This window comes from Onychostoma macrolepis, chromosome 05 (genome assembly GCF_012432095.1).
Source record: "Onychostoma macrolepis isolate SWU-2019 chromosome 05, ASM1243209v1, whole genome shotgun sequence".
NCBI classification, from domain to species: domain Eukaryota; kingdom Metazoa; phylum Chordata; class Actinopteri; order Cypriniformes; family Cyprinidae; genus Onychostoma; species Onychostoma macrolepis.
This window is the reverse complement of record NC_081159.1, coordinates 30,243,273-30,266,578: the sequence shown is the minus strand read 5'-3', so window position 1 is coordinate 30,266,578 and position 23,306 is coordinate 30,243,273. Positions and strand designations below refer to the sequence as shown.

Below are 23,306 nucleotides of genomic sequence, written 5' to 3'. Positions count from 1 at the left end.
TTTAGTTCTGAGTTGCCGGTTATTGTCTAATGTTACAATGTGTGTGAACCCTTCCTTGTTCTTGTGGATTTAATAAATAATAATAATAATAATAATATACATTTTATTTGTAAGGCACTTTATATTTCAACAAAATCCCAAAGTGCAACAATGTAAAAACACAGAAAAAACAAACTCATCATGGATACACTGGTGGGTGAGGAGGGAAACCTTATACTCAATCCTGATTGAGACAGGGAGCCAACAGAACGATTTAAGGATGGGAGTGTTATGATCATTTTTGCGCACCCTCATCAGGACTCTAGCAGCACTGTCCTGAATGTACTGCAGCTTCTGAAGGCTTTTGCCAGGGATCCCGATGAGGAGCGCATTACAATAGTCCAGCCTGGAGGAGACAAAGGCGTGGACAAGCTTTTCTGTATCTCCACAGGTGAGCATAGGGCGAAGTTTGGCGAAGTTCCTCAGGTGGAAAAAAGAGGTCTTACACAAGTGTTTGATGTGATCCTCAAAGGTCAGATGCAAGTTCATTTTAACACCCAGGTTGATGAATGATGTTGAAAGTGAAATATCCTGACCAGAGAAGGTAATGCTGTTAATGACAAATGTCCGGACCTGGTTTGGAGTGCCGATTAGGATGGCTTCAGTCTTGGAGCTGTTTAGCTGCAAGAAATTATGCTTCATCCACGCCATTATCTCCTCCAGGCAGGTGGTCAAAATGGAAGATGACATGACAGCAGACGGAGTTGAGTTGGCCCTGATGTAGATTTGAATGTCATCAGTGTAGCAATGAAAAGAAATCCATGCCGGCTGATGACATGACCGAGGGGGAGCATGTAAAGGATAAACAAGATGGGGCCGAGCACTGAGCCTTGAGGTACACCACAGGTGTGTCAGGGATTTAACCTCTCCCAAGATGCTCAATTCTCCCAATGAGGTAAGATGAGAACCAATTATACACAGAGTCAGAAATACCAATGGTGGAGTGCAGACGATGAAGGAGAATGTTTTGGTCCACAGTGTCAGATGCTGAGCTCAGATCCAGGAGGATAAGGAGAGATGGGGAGCCAGCATCTGCTGTGATCAGTAGGTCATTTGTAACCCTGAAAACCAGACTGGAATTTCTCAAACAGTTTATTTTGTTTTAAATGGACCAGAAGCTGTGCAGTTACTACTTTTTCCAGCACTTTGGAAAGGAATGGAAGGTTAGAGATGGGCCTGTAGTTGTCAAAGACTTCTGGGTCTAAGGCAGATTTTTTGAGAAGTGGTCTGATGACAGCAGTTTTCAATGTAGATGGAACATGACCAGCCTGGAGGGAGTGATTGATGACCTTAGTGATCAAAGGACTTATAACACAGGGGTTAGATTTTACCAAGGATGTGGGAAAGGGGTCCAGGGCACAGGTGGATGGTTTCATCTTTCTAATAATGTTCTCAACCTCTTGCTGTGAGATGTCAGAGAAACAGCAGAGATGGTGTGTGTGGGCAGCACCTGACTACACCTCATCCCTCTAAACAGAATTAACAACTACTTCCTGTTCTTTTGGAGATATCTTCAACCTCGTTTAATGTTTTATATTCAGTAATAGTAATATACATAATTATTATTTGTCATATTGACATATAAAAAACAAAACAAAAACATTTTTGGCCAATTTGTACATCCCTACAAACAAGCACAGCAAACCATTTTTTAGCACTTAATGGAAAAGAAGGAAACTTAATGGAAACTAGTATCTGAAAAATAAGTACCAGTATGAAAACATAATAGTACGGCTTATAAATTAAATGTTAATACGGCTTGCCATACCACATGATGTCTCACATCAAAATACAACATCGCAGCTTTGTTTCACTTCCCTTTCATTGCAGAACTTACGTACAGTGAACGTGTTTCCTTGTATTTAGATAATTTCTCTTTATTTTCTATCATCTCTGTTTGAATATGAATATTTTTATTTTAAATCCACCATTCATTCTAAACCGATACCGTGCTGCATCTTTCACCTATGTCAAGACTTTTTCTTTATATGTTCTTCGGGTTTCTTCTGTAAGTAATTTTTATATTATCTTTTGAAATACTATGTTCCCAAGTTTTTTGCTAAATTATTCCACACTTGAAATTGTATGAATGACATTAACATAATATACGTTAGTGAATCCTCAGAACTACAACTGTGGTTAATCTGCTTGAGGTTTCTCTATGTGTAGCCAGAGTATGTATAGCCTACCCCGGACACTTTCTAGAACTCAATTTTTATTTATTGTAGTTATTTTAAAGACAGCAGTGTATTATTTTATGAATATATTATCTTAAGAATTTATCTCTATTTCCCACAAAACAACCATCAGTCATTTTATCATGAATCATATTCAGTGGGGCATGTTGTCGCACTATTTGCAAGTTGTCACAATGGACACACACACACACACACACACACACATACATACATATATATATATATATATTTATATATATATGACTTCTGTATCTTCCAGTGACGTGTCATTCCTTGGGGTTCAGTTTAGAGACACTGCATCCAAGAGTTTTCACTGCGCCCGAGGTAGGCTCTCATTTCGGCCATCAGGTTTGTCATTTTGGACCAACACAAGGAGACAGGTGAGGCCTGCATTTTAATCAGGTAGAAATAACTCTTAAAGGTAATGGCTGATTTTTTATTGTTTGAGAGCTGATAAATATAGTTTCAGAGATTATTTTACATTATTGTTTTATATTGTGACCAAAATCACTAATTCCTAACTCTATATAAATAACCATAAAAAAGTTTGTGTCTGTTGACTGGAAAATTATGAGGTTGTGCTTCGTAATCCACTGTAAGGAAATATTTTAAAATTTTTTAAAAAGTCCTTCTCCCCAAGTACATATCTGAATCATAATATACAGAAGTTAACGCAGTTGCAATAATGTTTCGTTAATGTCCTGTTCCACCACTGCATATCCTTCCTATTCTCATAATTGCTTTGCTCTCTTTTAGTGTGTTAGTGACGGCCCCTACCCTTTATAATGGAACTGGTGGTCTTTATAGGTGTTCTTACAGTGGTAATCAGTGTATGCTGCTCCCACTGACAGGTTAGACTCCTCAACACTATTACAGAACATAAAAACACTAACAAAATACATTTTTAGACATATGCTAATACTGTAGTATGCTTCAAAGCTGTTTTCCAACAATAAATGACAAGTGCCATACAATAAATCCTACAGGTTCCTACAATCCACTTTTTTGCTCTTCTTGTCAAAATGGAAAAGGTCACATATGTAAAATGTAACTTTATTTTATTTTTTCGGCCAACTACAACTTGCAACTTTTGGCCAAATACAGCTGGCCCCGGCTTGACATTCATGAACCATACCCATGTCCCGACAATGCTCTTCAGTGTAGATTTATTATGCTCATTTTAATACAGCTGTTGATGGTAAAATCATCTATTTTTTATTTATTTTTGCTATTAACAGCTTTGACAACCAGAACTATGAGAAATGGATTGTTTCCTGACTCAAAAAGAGGAAGTAAATCACCAACTTTTGTGTGAAAGTTTCAACATGACAGAGGACAGAAAAGTCCTTACACATGCCACTTAACATTTGCACTACTTCTTGTCAAGCTGCTTTCGAACGTATTGAAATGTATTGTGAAATATGCTATATAAATTAGCCGCTAAAATTTGATTTCCCTTTCAGTTAATCCAGGCATTGCATTTGGTTTGGCTCTTGCCTGTGATGATAATCAAGCATTGGTAAGTAGTGTTGATTACGATTGCAGTGGTAAAAACAAGTTAGGGTGTCTCCAGTTTACTCCCTTGTTTCTTGTCCATCTTGGAAGAAGTTGATGCAATGTGTTAGTCCTGATGTACGCATAAATGCCAATGTTATAAATTTTTTAAAGTGCACCTATTATGCAAAATCCACTTTTACATGGTGTTTGGACATAAATGTGTATTGGCAGTGTGTGAACATAACCACCCTGCAATGATAAAAACCCACTCCTTATTTTTTAATCCCCATTAAACCAAAGTCTCAATAGGCCTGCCGTTCTGATTCTCTGAACAATATGATGTCACATTGTTTAGGCCCACCCATGGCCATTGACTGACAATCCTGCATTACCGTAGTTTCTACCCTCGGTAAATTGTGTTGGTTTTAATTGATCAGCGCCCTGCTGGTGAGATTAGTTCACGCTGCGCTCTCTGTTCGTTAGTGCTAGCAAACACATCCTTCCTGCGCTGTCGAGTCCCATTCAGCCACGTTGATGACAGGTCAGTGCGGTGCAAGCTCTGTAACATTGCATTGTTTCAGCCCACTTTCAGTGTGTTTGGCTTCCCATATGTATGGCTGAACATCGGTCAGTCATGTTGCATCTAACGGCTGTTTATTACTGTAGGTATACAAAGCAGAGACATATACGCTACGCCCTCTTCTAAAGACAGGGAAGGAATATGCAGTTCATTTGCATTTAAAGTGATACACACATACAAAAAAAACCAACAACAACAACAAAAAAAAAAACCCAGCTCTTTTTTAGACACGCCAAAAAAATTACATTTTCCAGATGTTATAATAAATGATTTGTGGGGTATTTTGCACTGAAAATTCACAGACACATTCTGGGGACACCCAAGAACAATTTGGATTCGCGGCTTGTCGCAAGTGATTTTTTGTCCAAAAATCCTCTATTGTGTGGTGTCATTACGATTATTTATCTGTTCCCGATCGATTTTCCCTGTGAAACAGAACGCAAGCCAGGAGAGCCAGCTGACGACGTCGATTGTCCTCTATTTGTTTTTCTTCTCTAGTCACGTTTGATCTCGCGAGTCTCCGTGAGATCACGTGTCACTGTGGGTCTGAGGGTGTTTTGGGGGCCTGGAGAAGTTTTGACATGCCCTGACATTTGTGCTTTTTTCAGTTGCTTAGAAACATATAAATGGCTAAAGTCTAATAACACTGTAATCAGCACAAACTGGGCTACAATAATATGTTAGCAGCATTTATGTACATGATTGTGTTTTTGAGAAAGCAATGTTTATGCGTGGTTAGTGAAAAACTACAATTTTGAAGTCACTGAAATAAGGCCATAAAAAACATACAGAACATTTGTTCACAATACTTTTGAGAAAAGTAGTCTAGAGTTTTTGCTTCAAAATGATGTGAAAATCATCTTGTTTACTTGCGCACAGAAAACAATATATTGATTTAAATTTTCTTAGTCACTTTTTGAGTAGAAAGGGTCTATGCGAGAGGGCGTGAACTATCCTGGATAATGCTGTGACTCACACCTGAGAAGACAAAGGCCCGCATAATGAGCTGCATAATGAGCCATTTAGTCAGGTGTGTGACTGAGAGGGAAGAGTTACAAGAAAGCATTTGAGGACAAAATAAATTTATATATTTTTTGTTTGTAGTTTATTTAGAATATATTTATATTTATTCATGCAAAATAACTTCAGATTCACTTGCGAGTGCAGTTAAGCAGTTTATTAGGAACAATCAAAGCTGACTTTTTAGCATCATTACTCCAGTCACATGATCCTTCAGAAATCATTGTAATATTCTGATTTGCTGCTTAAAAACATTTATTATGTTGAAAAGAGCTGAGAAGAATTTCAGTTTTTTTTTTTTTTTTTTTTTTGATGAATAGAAAGTTCAAAAGAACAGCATCGTTTGTAACATGATAAATGTCTTTATCATCACTTGTGTGCTAAATAAAAGTTTTAATTTATATATATACTGACTCCAAGCTTTTGAATGGTATAGTGTATATTGTTACACTTGGAGTGAGACTGGAGTAATGGTGCTGAAAATTTAGCTTTGATCACAGGAATAAAATATATTCAAATAGAAACCAGTTATTTTAAAGGCATGAAACGGAAGTTGCGACTGTATTTTCTTCTCTACTGTGACGTATATCCGAGTGAAACGGCATCTGAAATGAGAGGGAGCGGGACTTGATTTCGTCCTTCGGAAATTGATTGGATCGTTGGAAGTTGGGGCGTTACTAACAAAATGGAGGCAGATCTGAAATGCCAGTTTGCAGATAGTGGTAGGGGATTTCTCGCCACTGGATTCACCGCCGACACCCAAGCATGAATAAATGTTTTATTTATTAGGGATGAGGACTACGATCAACAGCACAAAACATGCCTAAACAGCGTGCGCGCGCATGAGAGAGAAAGAGAGAGAGAGACTGCCTGAATGACTGAGCGCATCCTCCATCAGGTTAAGTCATATTCATTAAACAAATTAGTTTGCGATGTCCTAAGAGTAATGTTGTCATAATATCCTAATATATTTTCAGTGTTTAAGGGTAAGGTACTCCCTCATGACTGGTGTCAGCGCAATAAATGAGTAGATGAGTCGTTTTGAGGGGGAGGGGAGGTTAACATTTTTGATTATAATAAACACTACAGTATTCCATCAAAAAATAAGAATAGTCAATTTTGATTTCATGCCAACTTTAAATAGTAAAAATATTTGACAATATTACTACTTTAGGAAATACAACTTTATGTATTTTGGATCAAATAAATGCAGGCTTAGTGAGCAGAAGAGGATTCTTTACAAAAACATTCAAAATCTTACTGTTCAAAAACTTTTGACTGGTAGTGTGCCATGTTGAAATATATAAATGAACATCAGATAGGCTACCTGGCATTTCCATAGTGTATATTGTTTATGTGCTCTGAAGGAAATAAATAAAAAAATAAATAAAAACATTTTGAAATTCTGGGTTATTTCTCTCAGCAGATCTTCTTCCAGAAATAGCAAGTAGCTGGGATGAACTTCGTTCTTTGTTTGGAAGGACTTTTGTTTACATTCGCGCGCGCCTCACGTCATTACTCCACCTCACGGATGTTTGAATGTGAAAAGCGCGATCGGCTCGTGGGCGTGACTGCATTAGATATAATGAGTTGAGACCGGAAAACTGGACATCGCGTTGGTTTCATACGGATTACTTTAACAGAGAATATTTGTTTTGGACGTGACTTACTTAATTTAAAAGTAGACATTTCAAGCTTTCTATACATATATTTCTCATGTATTTGAGGCGAGTATTTGCGGAGATTCATGTTGTTTTATTTACGTGTCTGTGAAGAGAGGTGACAGAGACAGAGCCATCAGAGAACGCACCCTGTTTATTATCTTTATTTTTTAAAAGCACATTGTTTTGTTGTTATTATGACTATACACAAATAAAAGTAGACCCTTTGCAGTTTCAAACGATACCTTATTCTTATCTGTATGATCAAAACTCATGGAGTATTTTTAGCTCTTTTCGCGGTCATAAGAAAAATATGAGACAGCCCGCACTGGTGCGTGCTTCGACCCCAGGGGGTTAAGATTTGAAAATCGTCTAGTGTGCAGCCAGCTTTACGTATGTAACACTCCTTCCCTGAAGGAGGGAAAAGAGACGTCACGTCGGTGACAAGCGAATATATATATATCAGCGAAAACCAGAGTATCGTTGCACCTTCTAATTATACTCATATATATATATATATATATATATATATATATATATATGAGTATAATTAGAAGGTGCAACGATACCTGGTTTTCGCTGAGAAGCCGAGCCGGTGACCTGGCTGCTCAGTGATGGTACAGCAGCTGTGGTGATGGGACGTGACGTCTCCGTTCCCTCCTTCGGGGAACGAGGGTTACATGCGTAACCGAGAACGAGTCAGTAGATCCTTCCTCAGAGGAATCTGCCAGGGAGGGGCTGTCACGAGGTGCATTAGTTCTGGGAACCAGGTCCGAGTGGGCCAGTAAGGCGCCACAAGCAGGACCTGCTCCTCGTCCTCCCTGATCTTGCACAGCGTCTGTGCGAGAAGGCTCACTGGGGGAAAGGCATACTTGCGCAGACCCCGCGGCCAGCTGTGTGCCAGCTGGACCGTCTGGGGATGGAGACTCCATTCTTCGGGGAGCGCAGCTCGTGACATCTCGTCGGCCATACGGTTTTGCAGACCTGGAATATGAACGGCATGAAGCGACCTCAGATGCTTCTGACTCCAGAGGAGGAGGTGGCGGGCGAGTTGCGACGGGAGCATAGACCACCTTGTCGGTTGATGTATGCAGCAGTCGCAGTGTTGTCTGTGTGGACCAGCACGTGCTTGCCTCGTAAGCAGTTGATGTGCCAGTGCAGTTGGGGTTCCATCCAAACCCCTGACACTGCATGCCTGTCGTACGTGGCCCCCCAGCCGGTGGTAGAGGTATTTGTGTAAACCACAGCATGCATGGAGACCTGTTCTAGCGGCACTCCTGCCCAGAGAAATGCAAGGTATGACCACAGGGTGAAGGTTTAGCGGCAGTGCCTCATTGCCACACCCACCTCGGGACTTGGCCATGGAGCCAGTGTTGAAGCAGTCTCATATGAATCAGCCCCAGCAGCCTGACTGCAGCTGCAGCTGCCACATCTCCCTGGAGCCTCTGAAACTGTTTTTGTGGGACCACCGTCCTGCTCTTGAACATATTCAGGCAGTTCAACACCGACTGAGCACGTTCCTGCATGAGGCATGCTGTCTGTTCGACCGAATCCAACTCCATATTGAGAAAAGAGATCCTCTGCTTCAGGGAGAGTTTGCTCTTTTTGGTGCTCTCATGAGCACTGATGTGAAGTGGATACCCCAGAACTTGGGGGGACACCAGGCAAACTGAATCGCATAGCCGAGTCTGATGGTCCTCAGGAAAAAGTGAGACGGGTTGGGTAGAGACCCAAAGACCGTACAACCGGGACCATCGGAACCACTGACAGTGGGGCAATGAGGTGGAACGCAGGGACCTGTACACAGTTTACCCCCTAGCTGCACTACCGTCGAGAGTGGTGAGGAAGGAGGAGTTAGCAGGTCAGTTTCTCGGCAGAAAAAGGTGCTGTCCACGACCTGGTAAGCCCCTCATGCACCTCCGGGAAGAATGATACCGGGGCGGGGCACTAAGAACCAGCGCGGGCCACCCCAAAAAAACAATCGTCCAACCTTGAGGGCTCGGGACACGGTGGAGGTCTCCACTCGAGCCCTACCTTCATGGCGGCCCGGGAAAGCATAGCCGTCATTTCCGGATCCGACTGAGGCATTGCTACCATCCTGAAGGGCGGCAGCGCAGCCGAATCTTCCTCTCCAGAAAGTTCCGGCTCACCCTCCGATGCAGTGGTCAACATCCGATCGTTGGGAGAAGTGCTGAAGGATACTGCTGGTACGCTCCTTGTAGAGGGACCAACACATTCCTTTGGCAGCTCAACTGGTTGCAGAGTGCAAGAGGAGCGATGATTCCCCGAGGGTTGGTTCCCTGGAGGGTTTTTTTTTCCATCACTGTTACTCTCAGACCGCCTCAGACTGCCTGAAGTAGCCCCCGCATGACCTTTCACCAGGATGAGAACTAGATCGAGGCAGAGGCAACGGAGCTCCACCCCTTTTGAGGTAACGGAGCATGGCCCGCAAATCCCAGATGGTCATCTTCCCGCAATGAGAACATGACTCATCCACGAACGCCACCCCAGCGTGCTTAATGCCCAGACACACGAGGGAGCGATCGTGACCATCACCTGATGCCAGGTAACGACCACATCCATAAACGCACGGGTGATACGTTGTCTATAGTACGTCGTCTTTACAAAGACGCAACGTTGTCTTTAAAAAGACGCACCCGTGAATGCTCTTTTAGCGTGCTGAAGCGCACAGGATAGATGGTCACCTGCAACAAAAACAGGGGGTAGTGCAGCCTGATGTGTGCAACCCACTCGACACGGGAAACCACCACCGCTAAAGCGCCGTACCACCAGCACCGCTGAACTCATTCAGTCGTCTTCTCTCAGTAGAGTAGTCAGGAGCAAAACGATGTAATGGCTTGGCTCCGAAGCGAAAAGCTGAGTATGCGTTGGATGCAGTCGTCACATGCCAATGTGGATTGGCTCGTTTAGTTTACACTCGAAGTGGATTGCTCTCTCTAAGCGAGATCCCAATTCATTGGTCACCGATGTGACTTGAAGTGACCGACTGAAAGGGAACTACAGTTTCCAAAAAAATTTATAGACACTTTTAACGTACATATTATTATTACTGTGGACACTCTTTGGAATACATAACCTTATTACAAGTTAGGGAGTGGGTTGTGGTTACACTATATTTTACGGTCCAGTTCTCGCTATTAACAAACTATTAACTACGACTTTTGCCTCAATTTGCCGCTTATTAATAGTTAGTAAGGTAGTTGTTAAGTTTAGGTATTTAGAATTAGGGATGTAGAATATGGTCAGGCAGAACGTACGCTTTATAAGTACTAATAAACAACCAATATGTTAATTAATAGGCATGCTAATAAGAAAGTAGTTAAGAGTGAGAATTGGTCCCTATGCTAAAGTGTTACCAGATTTTGTTATTAGACTGGCTTAGGGCGTGTTCACACTTGGCGTCTTTTTTGACTAGAAAAAGTTGACGAGCGCTTTTTTAGTCAAATAAAAAGCTGGCAGCGTTTTGGTTACAAATTGTAGCCGAGGGCGTCTTTTGTTGCTATAACAACAGCTGCAGCGGTAGTTAAACCGCTGTGTGCTGCAGAAATGTCGGATTTTGAAGTTAAGGGTGAGGGCGTCGGTTCACAACGACGTTTGTGGGAGTGCGGCATTATACGGGGAAGGAAACTGTATGGTGCTTCCACCAATTTAGTCCAGGTTAACTTCTTGTGCTCCGAAACTAGTACAACCTGTCTACCGGCTATCTTCTCCTTTTTTCTTGTTGTTTTTGTTGTTATGGAAACGACTTGCCACTCGCTTGTCATTGGTCAGCCGTCAAAAAGGCGCTTGACGTAGGGCGTTTTTTCCATAAAAGTTAAACTTTTTTCCACTTGAAAAGACGCTCTGAGCTGCAGAAAAAGATGCCGGTGGCAGCGTTTTAAAAAGCGCTCAGGACTTTTTTGAAAACACGGTTTACTCCGTAGGATTATAATGTAAAACAGACGCTGGCAGCTTCAAAAAAGACGCCAAGTGTGAACATAGCCTTACTGTGCATTATCTCTTACACACAAAAATATGAGCAATGTTTCAGATTGTAAAAAAGTATATGTCTATGCGGTCTATGCCACATATGCGGTCAAATCATAATCTCCTTTCATTTTTACTAATTTTGTACTTTACTTTTTTAATTATCTACTTTTTTCTTTACTCATGTGTCTTAAACTACAAAATCAGTTCAATCAAGAGCAGCGAGTGATTCCCTTTTTTCTTTTATTGTTAGGTTAACATTAATGAGACAGACAGCCTATGTCAACCTTCTGTAACGCACGGATCTAATGTAATGTTACATGTCAGATGTTTTTCCCCCAACAGTTCCCCAAATGTTCACTTATGACATAACAGAATGTTTGAGTGAATCTGTAGTCTTCTGAGGTCAGATTTAGTAGCTGAGCTGAACCAGACAGATATTGATGTGCAGAGGACAGAATCAGTGATGGCGGAGTAGAGTTTCAGCAGTAAAATCAACATTTTTCACTTTTTTTGCATGTAGTTCAAAATTAGTCCATGTGCATTCCGACTCATTTTGCCAGCATGGGTCACATTTTCTGTATATAGCGCTTTATACAATACAGATTGTGTCAAAGCAGCTTACATACAAAATGTGCTGAGTGGTGGGTCCCCAGGACCAGGATTGAAAAGCACTGCAATAAAACATTACAATAATCTAACCTTGAGGTCATGAATGCATGAATTAACATTTCTGCTTTTGATATTGAGAGCATAGCTCATAATTTATTTATACTTTTAAGATGAAAAAGCAGCTTAAGGAGTGAAGTGCTCAGCATAACAACCCTCTAAAGCAAGGGGAGCACTTCAAGCTTAGCTTAAGGGCTGCTTATCAGGGAGGCTCACAGAGAGCCTAACAACCTACAGCACAGAGCTCTAAGGGGGCAGAGTACTTAGCATAACAACCCTCTTAAATGAGGGGTGTTGTGACAAACTCAACCTCAAGGGCAGTTTAGCAAGGCCCATATAGTCTTAAGCCTTCTACACACTGCACAATTTTAGCAATCCCATAAGATCATTACAAATCATACTGTGCTATATGGATCTAATAAACTTGAAAATTAAGATATTTTTAATGAAATCCACGAGATTTCTGACCCTCCATAGAGAGCAATGCAACTGTAATGTTCCTAGACTCAGAAACGTAGTAATGACATCGGTAAAATAGTCAAGTCAAGTCAAGTCAAGTCACCTTTATTTATATAGCACTTTTAACAGTACAGATTGTGTCAAAGCAACTTTCCAATATCAAAATAGGAAAATAGTGTGTCAATAATGTAAAATGACAAGATTAAACACTCAATTTTCAGTTAAAGGCATTTCATTATGGCATTTCATCATTTTCAATGTGACATCAGTGGTTCAGCCATAATTTTATAAAGCTAATAGAACACTTTTTGTGCGCAAAGAAAACAAAAATATCCATTATCGAGAGTATCTCGATGCATGCACGTGCTGCTGCTGACTTAAACCATGCATACGCTGTGCCTTGTTTTCAAGCAGAGGAATGCATGCACATGTGCACGGAACCGTGCTGTCTTCGAATGTAAACAGACATGGCACCCGCGCTGCCGCGGCTGTGGTGGCTGTTAAACATCTGACCTCTAGCCAGACGAAACCAGCAGTTTAATTCCAGGCTGCAACAAGTTTAGATTGTTCAGAGGACTCATCTGGTTCCCGTGGCTTTGTGACGAGGTCTTCGCAGGGAATCTGTCTGGGGGTCATCTAGTTGTCATGATCTCCGCTGGCATTCAGGGCTGTAGAGGTAATCTCTAGGTGCTGATCCACCATCTGGACTGGATACAGACTGGATCCGGGTGACTGGAGTGACCATCTGATCTGGATACAGACTGGATCTGGGTGGCTACGGTGACCTCGGAATAAGAATGAAACTAATAACTAATAAACTAATATTAGCATAGATGCCATTCTTCTTACATTGTAACAAATACATTGGGTGTTATGGGAAGTGTTCCTGGTTCCGGTTGACCTAATTAATGCAGCCTAACAATCCTTTTACGGATTTGAATAATAGACATCTTAGTGTGTTATGTGTAAACCGGGTAAAGAGATGGGTCTTTAATCTAGATTAGATTGAATCTTTTCATGCACAGTTTGAACTGTTGGCTCGTGCTGGGAAATGGTTGGAAAAAGCTCTTGAACTGGCTATGTGCTTTACAGATGATGCTCTGAACTTTTTGTTACTGATTAATCCTGAAAATAGACAAGACACATGTCGGGGCACTGAGACAGCGTTTGGTCAATTTGAACAGCCCAAGGGGGTTCTGTGTTTAGTACTGGTGGATACAGGATTGACTGTGACAGTGATAAGACCAGATGTAGTTCCAGCAAGTGGCAAGCTGGAACCCCCCACTGTCCGACTACACACAGTGGTGGGTGAATTAGCAACAATGAAGGGTAAAAGAGAGGTGGGGCTGACTGTAGGGGGAAAGAGCTGGCAGCAAGAGGAAGATGCAGACCTGCTGCCAGTTATCTAGTGGGTCCAAACTTAGCAGCGATCTTCATGGGAGGAATGTGGCCATTTTCTCGCTGTCCACAAAAAAACTTAGGGGGAAATATTAGTTTATTAGTTTCAAATTTAAGGACCTGCACCTGTAAGACTGGGTGTTACAAAGGGAGTGGAAGGACCCCGCCACTGGGGAGGGGAGGTGGCACTTGGTGATGCCTAGATTGCTGCATGAGGAGTAGGGCTGGGTGATATATCTCATGCGATATGCATGCGCATCTCATCAGTAAAGCCAGTTCCTTGATTAGCGGTAAATCTCCATCACCTGTTTTCAAATGGAGCGGCATTTAATACACGGAGCCGTAGATCACTGACAAGCTACGCAATATCGCATTCATTATCGCAGATGAATCGCCGATAATGAGCGATATTGCCTAACTTGTAAGTGAACCTGACTCTGTGTATTAAATGCCGCTCCATTTGAAAACAGGTGATGGAGATTCACCGCTAATCAAGGACGAGACGCTTTACTGATGAGATGCGCATGCATATCGCATGCGATATATTGCCCAGCCCTAATGAGGAGGTTATCAGGGTTGCCCATGGGACAGTGGGTTCTGAAAACTTGGGGTTTTAAAAACACTCAAACGTGTTAGGCAGAGTTTCTACTGGGGACTTAAAAGAAGAGATGTGGAGGATTTTTGTTGGTGGTGTGATAGTTGCACTGCCTGGAAATGCCCGCCTGGCTGGTCCCTCGCTCCCCTTCAACAGTTCCCCATAGGGGGCCCAATGAAGGGGGTGGGGTTGGACATAATTGGTCATTTTCTATGTTTGAAGAGGGGTAACAGGTTTGCGCTGACGGCTATGGATTATTTCACTAAATGGCCAAAAGATTCTGCACTGTCTGACCGAGAAGCCGAGAGAGTGGTAGATGCATTGGTATGCTAATTGGCATTCTAATGACATGCTGTTCTGCTGTGAAAAACTCAACCTCTTGCACACCCATCCTTATGATGTTGGGGCAAAGATCAGAACACCAAGGAGGCCTAACAACCAAATATAACTGACCTTAGTGCGGCTTAATCAGAGGGATTAATAAGAGCTTTAACAATTGAAAAAGCCATAAGTAAACTGAAAATTTTTGGCCGGTAGTAGTCTGGTCAGTGGCAGCTGCTGGTCTTTCAAAGAGGGGAAGCTCATTTTCATACTTAATTAATGTGAATGAATGACTGGCTATTGTTATCCATGAAATGATCTAAACAAAACTCAATTCAGCATGTATTTATAATTGCGTAAATAATGTTATGAGATTAATGTTTTAAATACTAAATTCTGAATATAGAAATATGCTGGAAAATAATGTAATATGCCTACTTTTAGATGGGAAACTTAAAAACGGCCAGCAGGTGGCATTCAAACAATTCTTTCAAAACAGCTGAATCCTTCAGGAGTGAATCAAATGACTGTTTTTATGCTTGGTGAATCAGTGATTTGCCCAAGCCAACGCGGATTTGGATCGAACACAGAAACGAAACAAAAACAGCACTCTTGCTCGTGTCGTATTGCCTAAGTGTCAGGAGCATTTTTTGCTCGCATATCTTGAAATTTCCGAGTTAGTAGCATGTATATTAAAACATAACATTACAAATGAATAAAAATATACAGGTGATAAGTGCAAGTGATAAATGTAAGTGATAAATGATTGATAAGTGCAAAAGTGCAAAGCCGCTATGGATGGATTTGCATTCGTGATCGCAAAGACGCTTCCAGAAACGAACTATTACACCTGTTCTAGAAGTGGTCAAATGAATAAAACTGCGAGAATACTTTCTTGTAAGATATTATGATGTTGAATAAGTGATGCTTGAGCTGATGTTTTTTAAAATGACATCAGATGGTCTGAATCAGACCTTTCTTCTGAGTGCAACTTATTGCAAACTGAACTGAAGCATCGGGAAACACTTAATACCATATAACGCGTATACACAGACTATACTACACAGAGCACAGCAGAAAGACATTTGGCAATCAACTTGTAATGTTTCTGCTGGCATGTTCAAATGAACGTTTTAAACGGTTAAAACATATCTTACGGTACCGTATGGGCGATACTACCGTTTAAAAAATGCAATGGCACCGCGGGTATTTTTAAGCTTTTGTATCTCGATACTACTGTAGTGCCGGTGTATCATGCAACCCTAGTGTATAATTGTGTGAAATGTATGATGAAAATTGGCTAGCAATTTCGCCAAGCAAATACCAAGAAATAGGTTGCAGCAGTTTGTCTTTCGACTACACCTGCAAAATCCGCGATGGGACTGAACTCGAATAGCTTTTTATAATACAAAATCACTGTCAATCAAAAGGAGATGCAGTCTTTTGACACACCTTCCAATCATCACGCAGAAGCTCGGAGTCCAGGCCAGCCCACTCCTCCATTCACCCCCAGAGACACTGAGCGTCCATGGGCGGGACATAATCGCAGCATTTTTCCAATGATCGTCTAGTTTCGAAGCACTGAAAAAAACTGTTCAAAGCAGCCCCATTGAAGTCAATGGACGCTAGGCTTCAACAGGGAAATGCACTGTGACGCTACGGGAATGTATGAGAAGGAAATCGGGTCAGCCGACCTGCTATATGTAGCTGATTCTGAATTAACTCATCTTCGATATGAACGTGTTCTAACGCATTTTTAGTCAATAAAATGTTAACACAATAGTACATATTTGACCATTATTTTTTTGACATTATAGGGGAAGCCGAGCTTCCCTTGCAGTCTTAAAGAAATCCCCACTGAGTCTGGTGAAGAGGTTTAGAAAAGAGCTTAACAACTCAGCCAACTGCTAACAAGCCAAACTTCAGAAATACAGGGAGGTTCAAAAAGAACAAACAACCTGATATCCTGAATCAACCTAAACCTTTCTGGAGAGTGAAGTATGCACAAACAGCCATCAGGGGCAAAAGAGGAATACAATCAAGCTTCTAGCCCCAGGGAGCCCCATAAGCAAATTAAAATGCATGTACATATATGAAATATCAATATATGAGAAATATATACTTATATAGAGTAAAAACAGAAATGTTCATGTATGCACAGCTATGTATGAAATGCACAGCTATATGTGAAACCTATAAGAAATTGGAGCAATTTCATGTATTGACATAAAAATGTATACCTTATAATGTATGTTTATCTATGTATAATACATATTTTGACATTTATGTCTCATATGTAAATGTTAATGCTCATATAATTTTACATATAGATCAAATTTATGTAAAATATGCTTTTAATAAATACACGGCATAGCAAGGGATGACAGGACAAAACAATGCACATCAACACCTACCAGAAAACCATTGACAATAAACTAGCACAGGAATGGAACCCCTAGTGAAAATAAATAAATATACTAAAATGTATATGAAATACATTTATTTTTTGCTAAGTATACTAAAAATAAATGTATGATACAGTAAAATACAGATACACTTTTAATCTTGCATTTAAAGAAATTATACTGATATACTTATATATTATACAGAGATCGTACAATATTTTAATGATATTAAAACACCTTTTATGCATACTATTAAGAAACGTGCATTGTAAAATAAAGAAAAAACTCCAAATAAAGTTTAATTCTACTTTAATATAAATTCTTAAATGATTTGTTATTAGATATGTTAATGGATTTGAAGTATGCTTTGTATGAAATTAATGTATTTAAAATAAATCATGGGATTTTTTTATTTTATTTTTTTTACTAGGGACACAAGGGGAATAAATAAGGAAGGAAATTAGGAGGGTAATGAGGGAGAACAATAATAATAATAATAATAATAATAATTAGTTACATTTATATAGCGCTTTACATTGTGGGGGTTCTGGCACCTGGATGATGCGACGGCAGCCATATTGCGCCAGAACGCCACCACACACCAGCTTATTGGTGGAGAAGAGACAGAGTGATGAAGCCAATCAGTGTATGGGGATGATTAGGGGGCCATGATGGTCAGAGGCCAATGGGTAAATTTGGCCAGGATGCCGGGGTTACACCCCTACTCTTTTTCGAAGGACATCCTAGGATTTTTAATGACCACAGAGAGTCAGGACCTCAGTTTAACATCTCATCAGAAGGATGGTGCTTTTTTACAGTATAGTGTCCCCATCACTATACTGGGGCGTTAGGACCCACACAGACCACAGGGTGAGCATCCATGCTGGCCTCACTAAAACCTCTTCCAGCAGCAACCTAGTTTTTCCCAGGAGGTCTCCCATCCAGGTACTGACCAGGCTCAACCCTGCATAGCTTCAATGGACAACCGGTCTTGGGCTACTGGTTGATATGGCTGCTGGCAGAACAGGTGTCGCAAATGAACCCATTCATGTATCATGAAGGGTGGAGTTTAGACAATGACAGCAGAGCACATGGCACATAGAACAAAACAAAACAAAACAAAAATGAAGCAAATTAGTTCAAAAAGGAAATGTAATGATTACAATTAATTATAATTAACAACAATTTAAAGAATTAATTGGTAAATTCCTCGGTAAAATAAGTATTTGGTCACCTACAAACAAGCAAGATTTCTGGCTCTCACAGACCTGTAACTTCTTCTTTAAGAGGTTCCTCTGTCCTCCACTCGTTACCTGTATTAATGGCATCTGTTTGAACTCGTTATCAGTATAAAAGACACCTGTCCACAACCTCAAACTGTCCAACTACAAACTCCACCATGGCCAAGACCAAAGAGCTGTCAAAGGACACCAGAAACAAAATTGTAGACCTGCACCAGGCTGGGAAGACTGAATCTGCAATAGGTAAGCAGCTTGGTGTGAAGAAATCAACTGTGGGAGCAATTATTAGAAAATGGAAGACATACAAGACCACTGATAATCTCCCTCGATCTGGGGCTCCACGCAAGATCTCACCCCGTGGGGTCAAAATGATCACAAGAACTGTGAGCAAAAATCCCAGAACCACACGGGGGGACCTAGTGAATGACCTGCAGAGAGCTGGGACCAAAGTAACAAAGGCCTCAAATCCGGCAGTGCCAGACGTGTCCCCCTGCTTAAACCAATACATGTCCAGGCCCGTCTGAAGTTTGCTAGAGAGCATTTGGATGATCCAGAAGAGGATTGGGAGAATGTCAACTTGTCGTGTTTGGAGGAGAAAGAATGCTGAGTTGCATCCAAAGAACACCATACCTACTGTGAAGCATGGGGGTGGAAACATCATGCTTTGGGGCTGTTTTTCTGCAAAGGGACCAGGACAACTGATCCATGTAAACGAAAGAATGAATGGGGCCATGTATCGTGAGATTTTGAGTGAAAACCTCATTCCATCAGCAAGGGCATTGAAGATGAAACGTGGCTGGGTCTTTCTAAACACACCGCCCCGGGCAACGAAGGAGTGGCTTTGTAAGAAGCATTTCAAGGTCCTGGAGTGGCCTAGCCAGTGTTGCCCAGCGACAGCCCCAAAACATTACTGCTCTAGAGGTCTGCATGGAGGAATGGGCCAAAATACCAGCAACAGTGTGTGAAAACCTTGTGAAGACTTACAGAAAACGTTTGACCTCTGTCATTGCCAACAAAGGGTATATAACAAAGTATTGAGATGAAATTTTGTTATTGACTAAATACTTATTTTCCACCATAATTTGCAAATAAATTCTTTAAAAATCCTACAATGTGATTTTCTGGATTTATTTTTTATTTTTTCTCATTTTGTCTCTCATAGTTGAGGTATACCTATGATGAAAATTACAGGCCTCTCTCATCTTTTTAAGTGGGAGAACTTGCACAATTGGTGGCTGACTAAATACTTTTTTGCCCCACTGTATATATATATGTATATATATATTTGATTTTGAGTCACAGATCGGATGATTTTTCTGATAAGTAAGAAACAAAAAAAAAATTAAAAAATTAAAGCACCGTGAAGGGTTGACATAATTTTATGTGTAGCCTATGTATCTTAAATGCAAGGAGACGGTATTTCGCAACTCGGTAATGCAACTTGGTATTTCTGTGCTGTCTGAAACATGTCTCCTATGCTTGTGCATGCTTTGGCTGTGTGTGAAAACAGCGCCTGAGTAACGAATTGAGTTCTCTTTCTTTTCTTCTTCTTGTGGTTTAAAATTGCTTGAACGTGTAAATTGGAAAATTAATCTCAAAATAACATGCGTGCCGAACAGCGGGGTTTGGTCTGTAAGAATCACGGGTCAACTGCGCTCTGTTTAACTCCTAATATAGACTATGACAGATCAGAGCAATCTATCATATACTAATTTGTAATTAACCTCCGAATCTGTGGTGGCATCACGGAATCGCCGAAAATTCCGTGATGGGCTCACAGAAAAAATTCCGTGATGGGCTCACAGAAAAAATTCCGTGATGGGCTCACAGAAGTTATACCAATGTAAGTCAGTGACAGGCATCAGCCGTGCTCCACGCACGGAAACCTTAGCATCAATATGCCGACGCGATACTGGGAAATTTATCGTCATCATTATTGTTCAGAACTGGGTAGGTTTAGGGTAGGGGTGGGGTCAGGTACTCCAGTGAAAGTATAACTGCATCGGAGTCACTCTTTTTACGTGGTCCGATGCAGCGCTGGTGTTGAACCAGTGAATCCGTGCATGGACCACGGCTGATGCCTTCTGTGAGCCCATCATGGAATTTTCGGCGATTCCGTGATGCCACCACAGATTCGGAGGTTAATTAAGTCCGTGAACATTACACGGAATTCTGTCAATCGCATACAACGAAAATACAGAATAATTAGAACAATCATTAACGCGCAATACATAACAGAGTGTCATATGATCATATTTATTTATATGTATTATATCTATATATATTTAAATGATTTGCATCAACACCTAATCCTGTTACATAAGCAAAATAAAGTTCAAAGACAAAGAGTCAAAAGTTACCATTGCCTCAATGACCCCCAGGAACCTTTGAACTCTCAAACAATCAAGACTTTCATCCGAGACTGCATCCAGATGCCTGTTGAACGGCCAAAGCAATGCAAGCATCTGTCACGGTTTTCGGTTTTGTTGATGTTCATGTCTTTTTCTTTGTATTCATGCTCTTAGTTTAGTTTCCTGGTTTCTCATGTGTTCCTTGCCCCTCATGTGATCATGTCATGTGCTACCGTTGTCTGTGTGCAGGGGCGTCATGCACTGTTTTTGTTTTTTTGAAGGTGCACGAGTGAAGTGGGGTGGAGTATGGATGCAGGGGTGCTCCTCATGCTTGTCATGACATATACATATATATATATATTGTGACGGGAGGAGCCAACGACAGACACAGTGGGTTTTATTCAACAGAAATAATAAAATAAAGTGTCCAAGGGGGAAAAAGTGTCCAAAATAAAATGGTGTCCTCGTCGTGCTGCAGGGCTTGTGAAGGAGGGCAGTGTTCTGGAAGGGAGGGTCCAGGTAAGGGGCGGAGTCCGGCGGCCGCACGCGCTCCCGCTCTGGTCTGGGGCGCTAGGGGCAGCGGCTTCATCTTAGCGGCTGCTCTTCCTCTTGGTCCACGACCTTTGGCAGGTCTTGTATGGCCCGGCATCCTTGCCCGACGGCCGTAATAAGGGTGCGGCTTTCGTCCGGACCGCGGGTTCGGCAGCTCACGTCTCCGGTGGCGCGGAAGTCCCTCTACGCTCCCTTCCTGGACCCACGTCCCACGAGGACACCAGCGTGCATGCACGGGGAAAGAGACCGGTCTCTCGAGGAGAGGCGCGCTTGGCATTTAAACAGCGGCGGTGATGAGGCTTCATTCAGTTCAGGTGTGCCTCATCACACGCCGCCAGCCCTCGCTGTTTCCACGCCCCTCCTCTCACACCCACTCCCGTCAGGAGCCTGGTGAAGGGCGGCGAATAAGGGACGGGGTGGTGATGACAATAAGGGGGAGGGCAACCTACTGTCACAATATATATATATATATATATATATATATATATATATACAGGGGTTAAATTGGGATTTGTTATGTGGGGGAGCTCTATGGTATCGAGCATATATATATTACATTTAGTAATTTAACAATTTGGCAGACATTTTTATCCAAAGTGACTAACAAATGAGGACAATGGAATTTCATTTCATTTCAAATGCTTACATTTGATCTAGAAATTCTATTATAATAATGTGATTGTTATTATACGTTATCAGATTAAATAATTTACACTGAAAAATACAACTACATTAAACTATGAGATTCTTTAAAAAAAAAAAAATGGATTTACAAACAATGGTGTAAATTATACTTTTCAACGCCAGTAGGTGCCAGTAGTGAGCGTTTAATGAGTCATTGAGTCGTTCATTCAAATGATTCATTCAAATGGCAGATTCATCAGATGTTTATGCATGGGCTAATGAAACTTTGACTCAACCAATTTGCTCAAAACACTGAATCATTCAGCAAAAATGTAAGTGACCTAATATTATTGTATTTGCTCATTGAACTGTTTATAGAACTATTAAACAGTCGTAATGGTGAAAACATTGAGTGATGTTGCCTATATATATATATATATATATATATATATATATATATATATATATATACAGGTGCTGGTCATATAATTAGAATATCATCAAAAAGTTGATTTATTTCACTAATTCCATTCAAAAAGAGAAACTTGTATATTATATTCATTCATTACACACAGACTGATATATTTCAAATGTTTATTTCTTTTAATTTTGATGATTAGAGCTTACAGCTCATGAAAGTCAAAAATCAGTATCTCAAAATATTAGAATATTACTTAAGACCAATACAAAGAAAGGATTTTTAGACATCTTGGCCAACTGAAAAGTATGAAAATGAAAAGTGTGAGCATGTACATCACTCAGTACTTAGTTGGGGCTCCTTTTGCCTGAATTACTGCAGCAATGCGGCGTGGCATGGAGTCGATCAGTCTGAGGCACTGCTCAGGTGTTATGAGAGCCCAGGTTGCTCTGATAGTGGCCTTCAGCTCATCTGCATTGTTGGGTCTGGTGTCTCTCATCTTCCTCTTGACAATAACCTTACAGGTTCAGGTTAGGCGAGTTTGCTGGCCAATCAAGCACAGTAAAACTATGGTCATTGAACCAGCTTTTGGTACCTTTGGCAGTGTGGGCAGGTGCCAAGTCCTGCTGGAAAATGAAATCAGCATCTCCATAAAGCTTGTCAACAGAAGGAAGCATGAAGTGCTCTAAAATATCCTGGTAGATGGCTGCGTTGACTGTGGATTTCAGAAAACACAGTGGACCAACACCAGCAGATGACATGGCAGCCCAAATCATCACAGACTGTGGAAACTTCACACTGGACTTCAATCAACATGGATTCTGTGCCTCTCCACTCTTCCTTCAGACTCTGGGACCTTGATTTCCAAATGAAATGTAAAATTTACTTTCATCTGAAAAGAGGACTTTGGACCACTGAGCAACAGTCCAGTTCTTTTTCTCCACAGCCCAGGTAAGATGCTTCTGATGTTGTCTCTGGTTCAGAAGTGGCTTGGTAGCCCTTTTCCTGAAGACATCTGAGCGTGGTGACTCTTGATGCACTGACTCCAGCTTCAGTTCTCTCCTTGTGAAGCTCTCACAAGTGTTTGAATCGGCTTTACTTGACTCTATTCTCAAGCTTGCGGTCATCCCTGTTGCTTGTGCACCTTTTCCTACCCAAATTCTTCCTTCCAGTCAACTTTGCATTTAATATGCTTTGATACAGCACTCTGTAAACAGCCACACCTTTCAGTAATGACCTTCTGTGACTTACCCTCTTTGTGGAGGGTGTCAATGTTCGTCTTCTGGATCAT

At 41.1% G+C, this 23,306-nt stretch overlaps 1 protein-coding gene and 1 pseudogene across 5 annotated transcripts in view; one reads left to right on the top strand and one right to left on the bottom strand.

The window, feature by feature from the left end:
- LOC131540563 (uncharacterized) overlaps window positions 1–23,306 on the bottom strand; it is a 252,006-nt pseudogene that overhangs the window by 34,382 nt on the left and 194,318 nt on the right.
- LOC131540560 (integrin alpha-X-like) overlaps window positions 1–23,306 on the top strand; it is a 164,407-nt gene that overhangs the window by 3,841 nt on the left and 137,260 nt on the right. For 2 of the 5 annotated variants that reach the window (XR_009271296.1, XM_058775574.1), the window contains exons 1-4: window positions 1,066–1,083; window positions 2,497–2,617; window positions 2,994–3,088; window positions 3,701–3,756. Coding sequence is in view for 1 of the 5 variants with exons in the window: in XM_058775574.1 (XP_058631557.1) it covers window position 1,083; window positions 2,497–2,617; window positions 2,994–3,088; window positions 3,701–3,756 (273 nt within the window). In the remaining 4 variants the exon portion in view is untranslated. Of the gene's footprint in view, window positions 1–1,064; window positions 1,084–2,496; window positions 2,618–2,993; window positions 3,089–3,700; window positions 3,757–23,306 lie in introns of those variants that run through there. The other 3 variants (XR_009271297.1, XR_009271298.1, XR_009271299.1) reach the window with 3 other exon arrangements.